Source organism: Giraffa tippelskirchi, chromosome 7 (genome assembly GCF_054371585.1).
Source record: "Giraffa tippelskirchi isolate mGirTip1 chromosome 7, T2T-mGirTip1v1.2.pri, whole genome shotgun sequence".
Taxonomy (NCBI): domain Eukaryota; kingdom Metazoa; phylum Chordata; class Mammalia; order Artiodactyla; family Giraffidae; genus Giraffa; species Giraffa tippelskirchi.
In genome coordinates this window covers 57,110,646-57,127,915 of record NC_137281.1, presented here as the reverse complement: position 1 = coordinate 57,127,915, position 17,270 = coordinate 57,110,646, and the positions used below count along the sequence as shown (strand labels likewise).

General features: G+C 39.4%; 1 protein-coding gene across 7 annotated transcripts in view; it reads left to right on the top strand.

Moving 5' to 3' along the window:
• Window positions 1–17,270, top strand: part of CNTNAP4 (contactin associated protein family member 4) — a 269,244-nt gene that overhangs the window by 32,960 nt on the left and 219,014 nt on the right. For all 7 annotated transcript variants that reach the window (XM_081508573.1, XM_081508575.1, XM_081508577.1 and 4 more), the window contains exon 2: window positions 9,458–9,568. In XM_081508573.1, coding sequence (XP_081364699.1) covers window positions 9,458–9,568 — 111 coding nt within the window. The remainder of the gene's footprint in view (window positions 1–9,457; window positions 9,569–17,270) is intronic.

Below are 17,270 nucleotides of genomic sequence, written 5' to 3'. Positions count from 1 at the left end.
ATCCTATTAACATCAAAGAGTATTTGTATATATATATATATACCTAGACATATATGTGCATATATACATATGTATACGTATGTATATATATATACATACATATATATATATATATATATGAGTATGTATATATAAATCACCCATGGCTTATGTAGAAGAAAATGCATAGAAACTTATAGGCTGCTGCCAGAAATGAATTCTTGAAAACTAGAAAATCATCTTTGTCTTTGACTCAGCTCTAGAAAAACTACTGATAAATATTTACTTGTTTTGAGTTGCAGCAATATGTTATTTTTTAGATTTAAGCCACTGATTGACAAAGTTAGAAGCTCATGCTTGTCTTATATCTAACAGTGGTATCCTCAGTGAATGTTAATTTTCATGTCTAAGACAGATCACTATACAGACTAAAGAATTTAGCAGTGATCTATACTCAGTGGTAGCTAATTGAGTTGAAATGTTATTTTAGGTAACGATGAGAGAGAAAAATCAGGCCCATATTTTGTCACCTACTCTTATGAAAACTTATATTTTATTCATGCCCAGTTGTATCATCACTACTCCTTAAAATTTCTTTTTTCTCACCAGAATGTCACTGTGTGGTAGCTGCCTCCACACACTGTCAGTTGACATAGTTACACAGGGAGAAAGGGATGGGGTGTGATACCACAGCCATTTCTTCAATCTTTAAATAACTTCATGAAACAGTACAAAAAGCATAAAGAGATTTGCAAAAGGAACAAAGCTTTCCATTGGATAGAAATTAATTTGCAAGTCTATTTTACTGGTTTCCAAATTAGCTTAGTCCTGGCTAAACTACACCCCAGACAAAGCAAGTCGTAGTGACTTGGAATAGGGCAAGTCATGGGCAAGTTACAAACCTCCCTCCGTGATTGGATTGGCCAAAAAGTTTGTTCAGATTGTTCCAGGAAACAGTTTTTGGTCAACACAATACTCTGTAGCTAGGATGAATTACTACAGGTGCATGTTCCATAAAAGTGATATATATATATGTAAAATTAGGACATTGATGCTACTTTTCAAACATAAATTGGATCTTCTGTAAATTCTTAGGATGGGCTTCTGTGGCTTCTTTTTTGATGTGCTGAGTGAATGCTTAGAGTGGTTACAACTGTGAGGATGAACCTGCAGAGCTAGGAGGACCTCATTGACATGGAAATCAATGAAGGTCACCGAAATGAGAAAAAGCACAGACTTTTTTTTCAATTAATTTTAATTGGAAGATAATTACAAAATTATGACAGCTTTTTCCATATATCAACATGAATCAGTCACAGGTATACATGTTCTCCCCCATCCTGAACCCCCCTCCTACTTCCTTCCCCATCTTATCCCTCTGGGTTGTCCCCATGCACCGTCTTTGGGTGCCCTGTTTCATGCATCAAACTTGCACTGGTCATCATTACCATCATTACATATGGTGATAAACATGTTTCAATGCTATTCCCTCAAATCATCCCACCCTCACCTTCTTCCTCTGAGTCCAAAAGCCTGTTCTTTACATCTGTGTTTCCTTTGCCACCCTGCATGTGGGATCATCAGAACTGTCTTTCTAAATTTCATATATATGCATTAATATACTGTACTTATCTTTCTTTTTCTGACTTACTTTACTCTGTATAATAGGCTCCAGGTTCATCCACCTCATTAGAACTGACTCAAATGCATTCCATTTTATAGCTGAGTAATATTCCACTGAGTATATGTACCACAACTTCCTTATTCATTCATCTGCCAATGGATATCTCAGTTGCTTCCATTCCTGGCTATTGTAAACAGTGCTGCGATGAACATTGGGGTACACGTGTCTCTTTCAGTTCTGGTTTCCTCGGTGTGTATGCCCAGCAGTGGGATTGCTGGGTCGTATGGAGTTCTATTTCTAGTTTTTTAAGGAATCGCCACACTGTTCTCCATAGTGGCTGTACCAGTTTGCATTCCCACCAACAGTGTAAGAGGGTTCCCTTTTCTCTATACCCTCTCCAGCATTTATTGTTTGTAGACTGATGATGGCCATTCTGACCAGTGTGAGATGATAACTCATTGTGGTTTTGATTTGCATTGTTCTAATAATGAGTGATGTTGAGCATCTTTTCATTTGTTTATTAGCCATCTGTATGTCTTCTTCGGAGAGATGTCTGTTTAGTTCTTTTGCCCACATTTTGATTGGGTTGTTCATTTTTCTGGTATTGAACTGCATGAGCTGCTTATATATTTTGGAGATTAATACTTTGTCAGTTGTTTTGTTTGCTATTATTTTCTCCCATTCTGAGGGCTTTTCACCTTGTTTATAGTTTCCTTCATTGAGAGCACAGACTCTTCATTCAGAACTTGCTATAGCAAGGGAGTCAGCCACCATCACTTGTGTTGTGCAGAGACTCAAATGCTGGCAGGGGGCAAGGGAAAGCTTTATCGTGAAAAAACACAAAAGAAGGCATCAGGTATGCTTTGATTGCAAGCTGTTTGCAGGGAGAAGCTGTAGACATGGTAATCAGGAGTGAGCCATCCTACTTGATTGATTAGGTGTGCATATTTCGGTTCCTCTGTATTTAGCAGAGATTTATCCAGTCCAGGTGTCTCAGTGGTAAAGAATCTGCCTACCAATGCAGGAAACACAAGAGATGCAAGCTTCATCCCTGGGTTGGGAAGATCCCCTGGAGGAGGAAATGGCAACCTGAGCCAGTATTCTTGCCTGGCTAATCCCCTGGACAGAGGAGCCTGGCAAGCTACAGTCCATGGGGTCGCAGAGAGTCAGACACGACTGAGCAGCTGAGCACACACTCACTCAAGTTGGAAGCAGGCGCACAAGTTGGGAAGCCGTAAGGTGTTTACCAGGTGCTGGCTATTTGCAGCCAGTTGCTACAGCAGTTATTGTTTGGTTTCCTGAACTGGCTACTAGGTTGGCTCCTGGGCTGGTTGCTGCACTTTATGAGTCAGAAGTTCTATTTTTGTATGTAGTATGGTCATTGTCTGTTTGTATATTCAGTCTCTCATTGGGCAGGAGTGGTCATCAGGGTCTGGATCCTGTGTCATGCTAGGGCAGAAAGATGGGACTCCTTCTGAAATCCTGAAACTGGACCTGAATAATCTGTAGAACTAACTCAGGTTGAACTTATGGTTAAAGAACAATATTGTGTTCTCACTTTGGGGATGAAAGCTTGCCTTGTACACAATATTTTTGGTGTATGTCAGCATAATTCCACACTTTTCCTAAATTAGTCCATTATTTCCAACTTCAACTGAATGACAATTTCAATAATACAGATTGGAATAAAGCATTTTAAGGAAATAGATTTCTTGAAGGGAAAGGCATTCCTAATCCTCAATCTGTCAATGGAATGTTTGGATTCTAATAGGTCTAAACAGTCCACTGTTTTCTGAAAAGACTGAGATGCCAATGTCTCTAAAGCTCCCAGTGGAAGGTCTCACTTCTGCTTCTAGTGTACGGAAATTTTTTGAAGATATTAAGCACGTTTCCTGCCTGTCCTTTTCTGTCCTGTCCTATCCTTCTTTAATGAGTATTCCCATGGGAAACATGATTCGTTAGGAGGCATGCAACTGATTGTGGCAGGTCTTCCAAATAACAGAGAAAGTTGTTTAATTCAGTGGCAACTAAGCTGAATGTTACTGAAAATCTGCCCTATTTTTTTGCAAGTATATTTTAGATTACCAGTTTCAACAGTCTGTGGCTCAGAACAGCAGCTCTGTGACTTTGAGTAAATCGTCTAACTACTGTGTCCCTTTCTCCTCAATTGTACAATGGAGTTAATAGTATCAAATGGTATAAAGTATTTGTCAGTATTTAATACACATACAGCACCAAGAACATAAGCAGCCAATAACATACATCTATTATCTTAGTACAGATAGTATTGCACAGAGATTAAGAAAATTAATTTACTTTTATTAAAACCTGAACAGCTTTTACTTACTTATAGAAATTATGAAACAAAGGCCTTTGTAAAAGTAAATTAAATTACTTTCAATCAAGCTATATTAAAATGCTTTCAATATAGCTTGCATCTGTATTTGTAAGAGGCTATTGAGTATATTCATATACACAATTTGCCAGAGATCTAATTCATCATTGTCTTTTTAATGACAATGGTAAGCTCTCTCACAGTAAGGAGTAAACAGTATCTTTTCTGAGATATTGGCTTGAAAGCTGTAGATTTGTGTGTCATTGTGCGTGTGTGTACATGCATGCACATGAAAATGTTTCAACAGAAAATAGGTAATTTTTTCCCTTAGAATGTGCATGTGTGTGTGTGCTCAGTCACTCGGTCGTGTCTGACTCTTTGAGACCCCAGGGCTGTAGCCCGCCAGGCTCCTCTGTCCATGGGGATTCTCCAGGCAAGAGTAATGGAGTGGGTGGCTATGCCTCCTCCAGGGGGAATGTATATTCTAAAATAATTATGTATGCATAGTAATAAATATGTATATATATATATATATTCTAATATAATTCTCTAAAAATGTGAAATCAAAACAAAACAAAAATATGAAAACATTAACAAAAAACTCTGTAACTACAAAAAGACAAAAGTATAATAGTTATACATTTCTCACTATATATCAAGTTTAATGTGGAAATTCTAATATGACTATGAAAAGTTGTATAAAGAGTAATATAATTTTGAAAAAGCATAGAGTAGTAAGAGTGATGTTCGTTTCTTCCTCTAATAGAAAAAAACACAAATTAACCAAACATACCTTGCTACTCTTTTGATTTGTAGAAGCCGTCCCCCTTGATGACAGTGTTTTTAAATTTCACTGGTGACTGAAGTCTTTCATGCTTTCCTGTGACCCTTTTGGGCTTCCCTGGTGGCTCAGTGGGTGAAGAATCCTCCTACCAATGCAACAGATGCAGGTTCAATCCTGGGTCAGGAAGATCCCCTGGAGAAGGAAATGGCAACCTGCTCCAGTATTCTAACCTGGGAAATCCCATGGACAGAGGAGCCTGGTTGGCTACAGTCCATGGAGTCGCAAAGAGTTGGACATGACTGAGCATGTCTGCATATAAGTAATGCCATACAATATTTGTCTCAGGGGGACGTCAAGGGTTTCCCTGGTGGCTCAGATGGTAAAGAATCTGCCTGCAGTGCAGGAGACCTGGGTTCAGTTCCTGGGTTGGGAAGATCCCCTGGAGAAGGGAATGGCAACCCACTCCAATATTCTTGCCTGGGAAATCCCATGGACAGAGGAGCCTGGTGGGCTACAGTCTATGGAGTCATGGAAGAGTTGGATATGACTGAGTGACTGAGCACATGAAATTATGCCACATATTGTATGTACAAGTGAATAACACATGTCACATGTATGTATAATATAAATACTATAATATATAGTAGTGAATACAGGTATATTAATCTATATGTAATATGTGAATATAAAAATATTTACACTTAAATGCATAAGTATATACTTCTGTGAATAAATGCCTACAGCTCTCCTCAACTTGAAAACAATATCCTCCCTTTCCCGTCTGTCTGTCTTCTCCTGGCCCCTGCTAGGCCCCAGCACTTCCTCCCTCTTGCCTCACCTGGAGACTGTGCTCTATGCCACTGCCTCCTTGGACTCTAGCGTTAGTGAGATAGGGTGCATTCAAGAAGGAGGGAGAGCACATGGAGGGCTGTCCCTGGGTCCTACCTAAGAAGGCCATAAAATAAGTATATGCCATCAGTTAAACTTATGATTGATGGCCAACTTAGCATTTATACAGGGCAGCTTGTATACACTATATATACATATATATACACATACATTTTGTAGTACACATATGTATATTGTAATATATGTATGTCATACCTGTACATATATGCATTATAGTTGTAAATATAATTATATTTTATGCATAATTATATATATATAATAAATGCACGACATTTTAGTATAACTATACTGTGCTATATATTATGCATATATATGTTTATATACATATGTCAGTTCAATTCAGTTCAGTTGCTCGGTCGTGTCTGACTCTGCGACCCCATGAATTGTAGCACACCAGGCCTCCCTGTCCATCACCAACTGCCAGAGTCCACCCAAACCCGTGTCCATCGAGTCGGTGATGCCATCCAACCATCTCATCCTCTGTCGTCCCCTTCTCCTCCTGCCCCCAATCCTTCCAGCATCAGGGTCTTTTCCAATGAGTCAACTCTTCGCATGAGGTGGCCAAAGTATTGGAGTTTCAGCTTCAACATCAGTCCTTCCAGTGAACACCCAGGACCGATCTCCTTTAGGATGGACTGGTTGGATCTCCTTGCAGTCCAAGGGACTCTCAACAGTCTTCTCCAACACCACAGTTCAAAAGCATCAATTCTTCGGCACTCAGCTTTCTTCACTGTCCAACTCTCACATCCATAAATGACTACTGGAAAAACCATAGCCTTGACTAGACAGACCTTTGTTGGCAAAGTAATGTCTCTACTTTTAAATATGCTGTCTAAGTTGGTCATTACCTGCCTTCCAAAGAGTAAGCATCTTTTAATTTCATGGCTGCAATCACCATCAGCAGTGATTTTGGAGCCCAAAAAAATAAAGTCTGACACTGTCTCCACTGTTTCCCCATCTATTTGGCATGAAGTGATGGGACCAGATGCCATGATCTTAGTTTTCTGAACGTTGAGCTTTAAGCCAACTTTTTCACTCTCTTCTTTCACCTTCATCAAGAGGCTCTTTAGTTCTTCTTCACTTTCTGCCATAAGGGTGGTGTCATCTGCATATCTGAGGTTATTGATATTTCTCCCGGCAGTCTTGATTCCAGCTTGTGTTTCTTCCAGCCCAGCGTTTCTCATGATGTACCCTGCATATAAGTTAAATAAGCAGGGTGACAATATACAGCCTTGACGTACTCCTTTTCCTATTTGGAACCAGTCTGTTGTTCCATGTCTAGTTCCATGTCTAACTGTTGCTTCCTGACCTGCATACAGGTTTCTCAAGAGACAGGTCAGATGGTCTGGTATTCCCGTCTCTTTAAGAATTCTCCACAGTTTATTGTGATCCACACATATGTATATAAGTACACATATTGTACATATACATATTAGATGTATATAATACATTATGTTACTAATATATAACTATATGTATATAGTACATACATATAGTATATATGTACATATATTATATATGTACTCGGTGAAGGGACCAGATATTAGGATGATCTGATGTAGTATTTAAATATATCATGGTCTCATCACAATAAGATGAGCAAATTAACCAAATTCTATGTCTCAATTTTACCTCATCTGCAAAATAATATTAATATCTCAAAGAGGAATGGTAAAAATTGGTAGATTCGCTAAAGAAAGGATAGGCTACCCACTCCAATGTTCTTGGACCCCTTCATGGGGTCGCGAAGAGTCTGACACGACTGAGCGACTGAACTGAACTGTACTTTAAACCTTTAACTTGAAGGAAAAGTGTATATTTCAAGTAACAGCACTGCAGAAAATTATTGTAGTTTGAATATTTAAGCAATAAAACTGCTAGTGACAGTTAAAAAAAAAACCTATGTTCAAACAGCATAGACTTCATAAAATTTCAGGTGAATCTATGTAATTCCTAGATTTATTTAAATTAAAATGTTCATTGTTAATTTAAAAATTATGACAATAATCCTGCATGGTTTTTAATTACCAACACATGTTAAATCCTAAATATAAGAGAAATATTATCTGGTAAGAGCAAAAATGGCTACAGCTTAGTAATTGTATAATATGAAAATCGAAAGACTGCATGAAATGAAGAGTCAGCTGAATAAAATGTCAACATGAGACTATTCTTATACTTTTCCTTACTGTTTGCATCTTCCTTTTTATTGGCTGTATGACATACATAATAGAATAGGTAATAAGACATGTATATATGTATTTTATATACCCTTATATACCTATTGATACATACATGTATGTATGTGAATGTACACACACACACACAAACACACAACCCTGCCTTCCTTCAGAAGTGACCACTGTCTTGAATTCTGTCTTTTTCATTTCTTTGTTTTTCAATAGTATTTTCCTCATCACATATGTCCCTAAATAATGTTTTATTTAGCTTTGCTTATTTTTAAGATTCTCAAACCTATCAACATGTATTATATGGTCTTCTATAGCATTTTTTCCATTAAAATTTTTATTTCTAAGATCCCACCTTTTTTTCTTTTGGTGTCCGTTGGTGTCATTCTTTTTACTGCTGTATGTTATTCCACTGTGAAAAGTACTATGATTTATTTATCTCTTATTTGATCAGTAAATGTTCAGATTGTCAATTTTTGCTGCTATGAGCATTGTTGCTAGAAATTGCACACATGTCCCTGTGAACAAATACAAGAGTTGCTCTAGGTTAATGCTCCCCAATGTTTTCCTGATGGCACACAGTTAATACTAGTATTGGTATAACACCCTTATCATTGGGCGGCTCTGCCGAGGCGGACATACACATCAGTGGGGTCCATGGGCCATGGGAAGCAGAGGTTCAAAATATGCAAGCTGATGATAAATTGGTTTTTTTTAAAGTAGATTCTCATGTTTACACTCCCACTGGCAGGATGTTGGAGCTTCTCTTGGCCCACATTGTCTAGACCATCTGGTGTTGTCAGATGTATTAAATCTTGCTGGCCTACTGTCTGTAAAGTGAAAGTGAAAGTGAAGTCTCTCAGTCATGTCTGACTCTTTGGAACCAAGTGGACTGTAGCCCACCAGGCTCCTCCAGCCATGGGATTTTCCAGGCAAGAATACTGGAGTGAGTTGCCACTTCCTTCTCCAGGGGATCTTCCCAACCCAGGGATCGAATCTGGGTCTTCTGCATTGCAGGCAGATGCTTTATGGTCTGAGCCACCAGGGAAGCTCTGTAAAATAGTGTCTAATTGTAGTATTAATTTACACTTTGAGTTTGAGCATCATTTTAAAGTGGTTCTGTGCTGTGAACTCTCTGGTCTGGTTTATGTGTCATTTTTTCCTAGGGTGTTTTCTAACTGATTTGAAAGGAGTTTTTGCTTTTCCTTATTTTTGTTTTGTTTTCCTTCATTTGCAACACTAACTGTAAACTGTTCGGGGAATACTTTCTTCAAGTTGTGATACTTCTCTTCACTTCACGTGTCTTTTGACAGCTCTAAGTTCTTAATTTTAATGTAGTTAAATAATATACATTTATTTGTGTGAATTAGTTATACTGATTAGATATTTTTGTTTCTTGCTTAAGTAAATTGTTTCTACCTCAAAATACTATTTTGTAATTTCTATGTAGTTTTCCTTCTCCATTTCCATATGTCCTGTCTTTAAATTCTTTTTCTCTGATTGAGTGTTTACTATATATAAGCAGTGGGCATATTGTTAGGTTTATTTGTTTTATTTTCTTATTTGTTTTATCTATTGAATCCAAGTAAGCTGTCAGCAGGCTACTAACCTGAATGTGGAATTTTTCCTCTTGGCAGATAACTGTGATGACCCTCTGGTGTCTACCTTGTCTCAAACATCGTTCAGCAGTTCTTCCGAGCTCTCTAGCAGTCATGGTCCTGGGTTTGCAAGGCTAAACCGAAGAGATGGTAAGTCTGCTTTTTCTGCTCTGATTGGTTCATGATGAAGCTCATTCATCTTCCATTCTCTTTTAGTAAAATCATTGTTAAGTGATACATTGTAAAAGGAAGAAAATTATAAAGGAAGTAAATTTCTAAATAAGCAAATGGCAGAAACTGATGGGTTGTACATGACATTTGGGATTGGTTCTGGATAGGCAAAGTTCAGTTCGGTTCAGTCGCTCAGTCATGTCCGACTCTTTGCGACCCCATGAAACGCAGCACGCCAGGCCTCCCTGTCCATCAACAACTCCCGGAGTTCACCCAAACCCATGTCCATCGAGTCAGTGATGCCATCCAACTATCTCATCCTCTGTCGTCCCCTTCTCCTCCTGCCCCCAGTCCTACCCAGCATTAGGGTCTTTTCCAATGAGTCAACTCTTCGCATGAGGTGGCCAAAGTATTGGAGTTTCAGCTTCAACATCAGTCCTTCCAATGAACACCCAGGATTGATCTCCTTTAGGATGGATTGATTGGATCTCCTTGCAGTCCAAGGGACTCTCAAGAGTCTTCTCCAACACCACAGTTCAAAAGCATCAATTCTGCAGCGCTCAGCTTTCTTTACCGTCCAACTCTCACATCCATACATGACCACTGGAAAAACCATAGCCTTGACTAGACAGACCTTTGTTGGCAAAGTAATGACTCTGCTTTTCAATATGCTATCTAGGTTGGCCATAACCTTCCTTCCAAGGAGTAAGCGTCTTTTAATTTCATGGCTGCAATCACCATCAGCAGTGATTTTGGAGCCCAAAAAAATAAAGTCTGACACTGTTTCCACTGTTTCCCCATCTATTTGCCATGAAATGATGGGACCAGATGCCATGATCTTAGTTTTCTGAACGTTGAGCTTTAAGCCAACTTTTTCACTCTCCTCTTTCACCTTCATCAAGAGGCTCTTTAGTTCTTCTTCACTTTCTGCTATAAGGGTGGTGTCATCTGCATATCTGAGGTTATTGATATTTCTCCTGGCAATCTTGATCCCAGCTTGTGTTTCTTCCAGCCCAGCATTTCTCATGATGTACCCTGCATATAAGTTAAATAAGCAGGGTGACAATATACAGCCTTGACGTACTCCTTTTCCTATTTGGAATCAGTCTGTTGTTCCATGTCCAGTTCTAACTGTTGCTTCCTGACATGCATACAGGTTTCTCAAGAGACAGGTCAGGTGGTCTGGTATTCCCATCTCTTTCAGAATTTTCCACAGTTTATTGTGATCCACACAGTCAAAGGCTTTGGCATAGTCAATAAAGCAGAAATAGATGTTTTTCTGGAACTCTCTTGCTTTTTCGATGATCCAGCAGATATTGGCAATTTGATCTCTGGTTCCTCTGCCTTTTCTAAAACCAGCTTGAACATCTGGAAATTCACGGTTCACGTATTGCTGAAGCCTGGCTTGGAGAATTTTGAGCATTACTTTACTAGCGTGTGAGATGAGTGCAATTGTGCAGTAGTTTGAGCATTCTTTGGCATTGCCTTTCTTTGGGATTGTAACGAAAACTGACCTTTTCCAGTCCTGTGGCCATTGCTGAGTTTTCCAAATTTGCTGGCATATTGAGTGCAGCACTTTCACAGCATCATCTTTCAGGATTTGAAATAGCTCAACTGGAATTCCATCACCTCCACTAGCTTTGTTCGTAGTGATGCTTTCTAAGGCCCACTTGATATCACATTCCAGGATGTCTGGCTCTAGGTGAGTGATCACACCATCATGATTATCTGGGTCCTGAAGATCTTTTTTGTACAGTTCTTCTGTGTATTCTTGCCACCTCTTCTTAATATCTTCTGCTTCTGTTAGGTCCATGCCATTTCTGTCCTTTATCGAGCCCATCTTTGCATGAAATGTTCCCTTGGTATCTCTAATTTTCTTGAAGAGATCTCTAGTCTTTCCCAATCTTTTGTTTTCCTCTGTTTCTTTGCATTGATTGCTGAGGAAGGCTTTCTTATCTCTCCTTGCTATTCTTTGGAACTCTGCATTCAGATGAGAATATCTTTCCCTTTGTCCTTTGCTTTTCGCTTCTCTTCTCTTCCCAACTATCTGTAAGGCCTCCTCAGACAGCCATTTTGCTTTTTTGCATTTCTTTTCCATGGGGATTGTCTTGATCCCTGTCTCCTGTCCAGTGTCACGAACCTCTGTCCATAGTTCATCAGGCACTCTGTCTATCAGATCTAGTCCCTGAAATCTGTTTCTCACTTCTACTGTATACTCAAAAGGAATTTGATCTACGTCATACCTGAATGGACTAGTGGTTTTCCCTACTTTCTTCAATTTAAGTCTGAATTTGGCAATAAGGAGTTCATGATCTGAGCTACAGTCTGCTCCCGGTCTTGTTTTTGCTGAATATATAGAGCTTCTCCATCTTTGGCTGCAAAGAATATAATTAATCTGATTTCAGTGTTGACCATCTGGTGATGTCCACGTGTAGAGTCTTCTCTTGTGTTGTTGGAAGAGGGTGTTTGCTATGACCAGTGCGTTCTCTTGGCAAAACTCTATCAGCCTTTGCCTGCTTCATTCTGTACTGCAAGACCAAATTTGCCTGTTATGCCAGGAGTTTCCTGACTTCCTACTTTTGCATTCCAGTTCCCTATAATGAAAAGGACATCTTTTTTGGGTGTTAGTTCTAGAAGGTCTTGTAGGTCTTCATAGAACCGTTCAACTTCAGCTTCTTCGGCGTTACTGGTTGGGGCATAGACTTGGATTACTCTGATATTGAATGGTTTGCCTTGGAAACGAACAGAAATCATTCTATCGTTTTTGAGATTGCATCCAAGTACTGCATTTCGGACTCTTTTGCTGACCATGATGGCTACTCCATTTCTTCTAAGGGATTCTTGCCCACAGTAGTAGATATAATGGTCATCTGAGTTAAATTCACCCATTCCAGTCCATCTTAGTTCGCTGATTCCTAGAATGTCGACGTTCACCCTTGCCATCTCCTGTTTGACCACTTCCAATTTGCCTTGATTCATGGATCTAACATTCCAGGTTCCTATACAATATTGCTCTTTACAGCATCGGACTTTGCTTCTATCACCAGTCACATCCACAGCTTAGCACCCAAAGAATTGAATTCCCTCAATCTGGTGATTTTTTTAAACGTATGTTATAAAATAAACTTTTCTTTAAAATTTTTATTTTAATTGAAATATAGTTGATATACTGTGTAGTTTTAGTTTCAGGTGTACAGTATATTGGTTTGACATTGAAATACACTTTGAAGTGATCACCACGCTAAGTCTAGTAACCAAAGATATTATAATGTTATTAACCATATTCCCTATGCTGTATATTACATCCTGTGACTTATTTATTTTATAAATCGAATTTTGTACCTCCTAATTCCCTTCACCTATATTATTCATCCCTCAACCTTCCATTCCTTCTGTGGCAACCATCTCTTTCTTTTCTGTCTCTATGGGTCTGATTTCATTTTGCTTGTTTTATAGATTCCAGATATAAGTACAATCATACAATTTTGTCTTTGTCTGACTTATTTCACTGAGCATAATACCCTCTAGATTCATCTAAGTTATCACAAATGGTAAGATTTCACTTTTTAATGAAAAATAAATATTCCATTGTATATGTATATACTGCATCTTCTTCATTCATTCATCTACAAAGGACACGTTGGTTGTTTCCATTACTTGGCTACTGTAAATAATGCTGCAGTGAACGTAGAAGGGCATATGTCTTTTTCATGCTTTTATTTTCTTGGGGTAAATATCCAGAAGTGAAGTTGCTGGACTTTATGGTAGTTCTGTTTTTAATTTTTGGAGGTACCTCAATGCTGCTTTCCATAGTAGCTGCACCAGTTAACAATTCCACCAACAGTGCACCAGGATTCCCTTTCCTCTGCATCTTCCCTAACATTTGTTATTGATAGTTGTGATGTCTTGCCTTTTGGATTATAGCCATTCTGACAGGTGTGAGGTATGCTTCATTGTGGTCTTTATTTGGATTTCCCTGGTGATGAGTGATGTTGAGGCGTGTTGTGGCAGGGCTCACCACTGTGGGTGAGCTGGCAGGTGGGGCTTACCACCACCCCCCCCACCCCCGGCTGGCTGTTCCTGCCTGTTGTGGACCCACTGGTGGATGTTGTTATCATGCGTATGTGCTCAGTCGTGTCTGGCTCTTTGTGACCCCGTGGACTGTATCCCACCAGGCTCCTCTGTCCATGGGATTTCCCAGGCAAGAATACTGGAGTGGGTTCCCATTTCCTCCCCCGGGGGATCTTCCTGACCCAGGGGTTGAACCCTCATCTCTTGCATCTCCTGTATTGGCACCTGGGAAGCCTGGATGTTGGTGGTTCCTGGCACTAATAGGCTAGGGAGAGGATTCCAAAATGGCACTTGCCACTGCTGGTGTCAGCTCAGTAGAAGGAGATTCCAAAAATAGCCACTAGTGTCTCATTACTCTGGGGAGTCTCAGCTGCCTCTTGTCTCTGTGGGAGGCTCTCCAAAGGCATTAACTGAGTCTGACCCAGGTGCCTTTGAAACTACTGCCTCTCCAGTGGGACTTTGCATATGTGGGATTTTGCACACATCCTTTAAGCGTGCACTCTCTGTTGTCCATAGACCTCTGGCTGTTCCAAACATATGCCCTGTTACTTTTCAAAGCTTGACTTTCTGGGGCCTCATCTTTTCTGTGCAGGATTCTTGGGCTGAGAGCCCTATATGTGGCTTGGACACCATGCCCCTCAAGGAGGACCTCTGTGACTATGATTTCCCCCGTGTTTGCGGGTCACTGATCCTGGGCTGGGTGTCCCGACTAGATTGCATCTCTGTCCTTCCTGCCTGTTTTGTTGTTGCTTTTTTGTTATGCTTTTCATTTCAGTTCAGTTCAGTCACTCAGTCGTGTCCGACTCTTTGCGACCCCATGAATTGCAGTATGCCAGGCCTCCCTGTCCATCACCAACTCCCAGAGTCTACCCAAACCCATGTCCATGGAGTCAGTGATGCCATCCAACCATCTCATCCTCTGTCGTCCCCTTCTCCTCCTGCCCCCAATCCTACCCAGCATTAGGGTCTTTTCCAATGAGTCAACTCTTCGCATGAGGTGGCCAAAGTATTGGAGTTTCAGCTTCAACATCAGTCCTTCCAATGAACACCCAGGACTAATCTCCTTTAGGATGGACTGGTTGGATCTTCTTGCAGTCCAAGGGACTCTCAAGAGTCCTCTCCAACACCAGAGTTCAAAAGCATCAATTCTTCGGCACTGAGCTTTCTTCACTGTCCAACTCTCACATCCATACATGACTACTGGAAAAACCATAGCCTTGACTAGATGGGCCTTTGTTGGCAGAATAATGTCTCTGCTTTTCAATATGCTATCTAGGTTGGCCATAACCTTCCTTCCGAGGAGTAAGCGTCTTTTAATTTCATGGCTGCAATCACCATCCACAGTGATTTTGGAGCCCCCAAAAATAAAGTCTGACACTGTTTGCACTGTTTCCCCATCTACTTCCCATGAAGTGATGGGACCAGATGCCATGATCTTAGTTTTCATGATTCTTAGCTTATGATTTTAGTTGTGTTAAATCTTTTCTGCTTGTCTTCAGGTCATTCTCATAGATAGTTACTCTCTAAGTAGTTTAATTTTGATGCATGCGTGGGAGGAGGTGAGTTCAGAGGTTCCCTACTCCTCCATCTTGATCCTAAAATACACTTTTCTACAACAATATACAATCATTATGTATACAGTAGCCATGAAAATGTAACTGATCCTCTGTTTTAAGATAAGAAGGAAGTTTGCAAGAAGCAATTTTAAAAGTTACTAGTTATATATGAAAGCATTCTCCCTAAGATCAGGACAAGCGTGTCCACTTTATTTAAGGGTGTCCTATTAATTAATAGGGTGTCCACTATTATTCAACATAGTTCTGGAAGTCCTAGCTACAGCAATCAGAGAAGAAAAAGAAATAAAAAGAATCCAGATTGGAAAATAAGAAATAAAGCTCTCACTGTTTGCAGCTTACATGATACTGTACATAGAAAAACCTAAAGATAGTATCAGAAAATTACTAGAGCTAATCAGTAGATTTAGCAAAGTTGCAAGATACAAAATCAATACACAGAAATCACTTGCATTTCTATATACTAACAATGAAAAATCAGGAAGAGAAACTAAGGCATCAATCTCATTCACCATTGCAACAAAAAGAATAAAATATCTAGGAATAAACTTACATAAGGAGACAAAAGAACTGTACACAGAAAATTATAAGACACTCATGAAAGAAATCAAAGATGACATAAACAGATGGAGAGATATTCCATGTTCCTGGGTAGGAAGAATCAATATTGTGAAAATGACTATACTACCAAGTGCAATCTACAGATTCAGTGTGATCCCTATCAAATTACCAATGACATTTTTCACAGAACTAGAACAAAAAATTTCACAGTTCATGTGGAAACACAAAAGACCCTGAATAGCCAAAGCAGCCTTGAGAAAGAAGAATGGAGCTGGAGGAATCAACCTTCCTGACTTCAGGTTATACTACTAAGCTAGAGTCATGAAAACAGTATGGTACTGGCACAAAAACAGAAATACAGACCACTGGAACAAGATAGAAAGCCCAGAAATAAACCCATGCACCTATGGGCACCTGATTTTTGTCAAAGGAGATAAGAATATACAATGGGGCAAAGACAGCCTCTTTAATAAATGGTGCTAGGAAAACTGGACACCTACATGTAAAAGAATGAAATTAGAACACTTCCTAACACCATACACAAAAATAACTCAAAATGGATTAAAGACCTAAATTTAAGACCAGAAACTATAAAACTCTTAGAGGAAAACATAGGCAGAACACTCGATGTCAAAGCAAGATCCTCTACGACCCACCTCCTAGAATAACGGAAATAAAAACAAAAGTAAACAAGTGGGAACTGATTAAACTTAAAAGCTTTTGCACAGCAAAGGAAACTATAAGCAAGGTGAAAAGACAACCCTGAGAATGGGAGAAAATAATAGCAAATGAAACAACTGACAAAGGATTAATTTCCAAACTATACAAGCAGGTCATATAACTCAGTACCAGAAAAACAAACAACCCTATCAAAAAGTGGGAAAAAGACCTAAACAGACATTTCTCCAAAGAAGACATACAGACGGCTAACAAACACATGAAAAGATGAGAAATGCAAATCAAAACTATCACATCACACGGACAGATATCACCTCACACTGGTGAGGTATCACGTCACACTGGTCAGAATGGCCATCATCAAAAAGTCTACAAACAATAAATGCTGGAGAAGGTGTGAAGAAAAGGGAACACTCTTGCACTGTTGGTGGGAATGTAAATTGATACAGTCACTGTGGAAGATAGTATGGAAATTCCTTAAAAAAAAATAGGAATAAAGCCACCATTTGACCCAGCAATCCCACTCCTAGGCATATACCCTGAGGAAACCAAAATTGAAAGAGACACATGTATCCCATTATTCATTGCATCCCTATTTACAATAGCTAGAACATGGAAGTGACCTAGATGTCCATCAACAGATGAATGGATAAAGAAGTAATTGTACGTATACACAGTGGAATATTACTCAGCCATAAAAAGGAACACTTTTGAGTCAGGTCCAATGAGGTGGATGAACCTAGAACCTATTATACAGAATGAAGTAAGTCAGAATGAGAAAGGTAAATATCTAATGC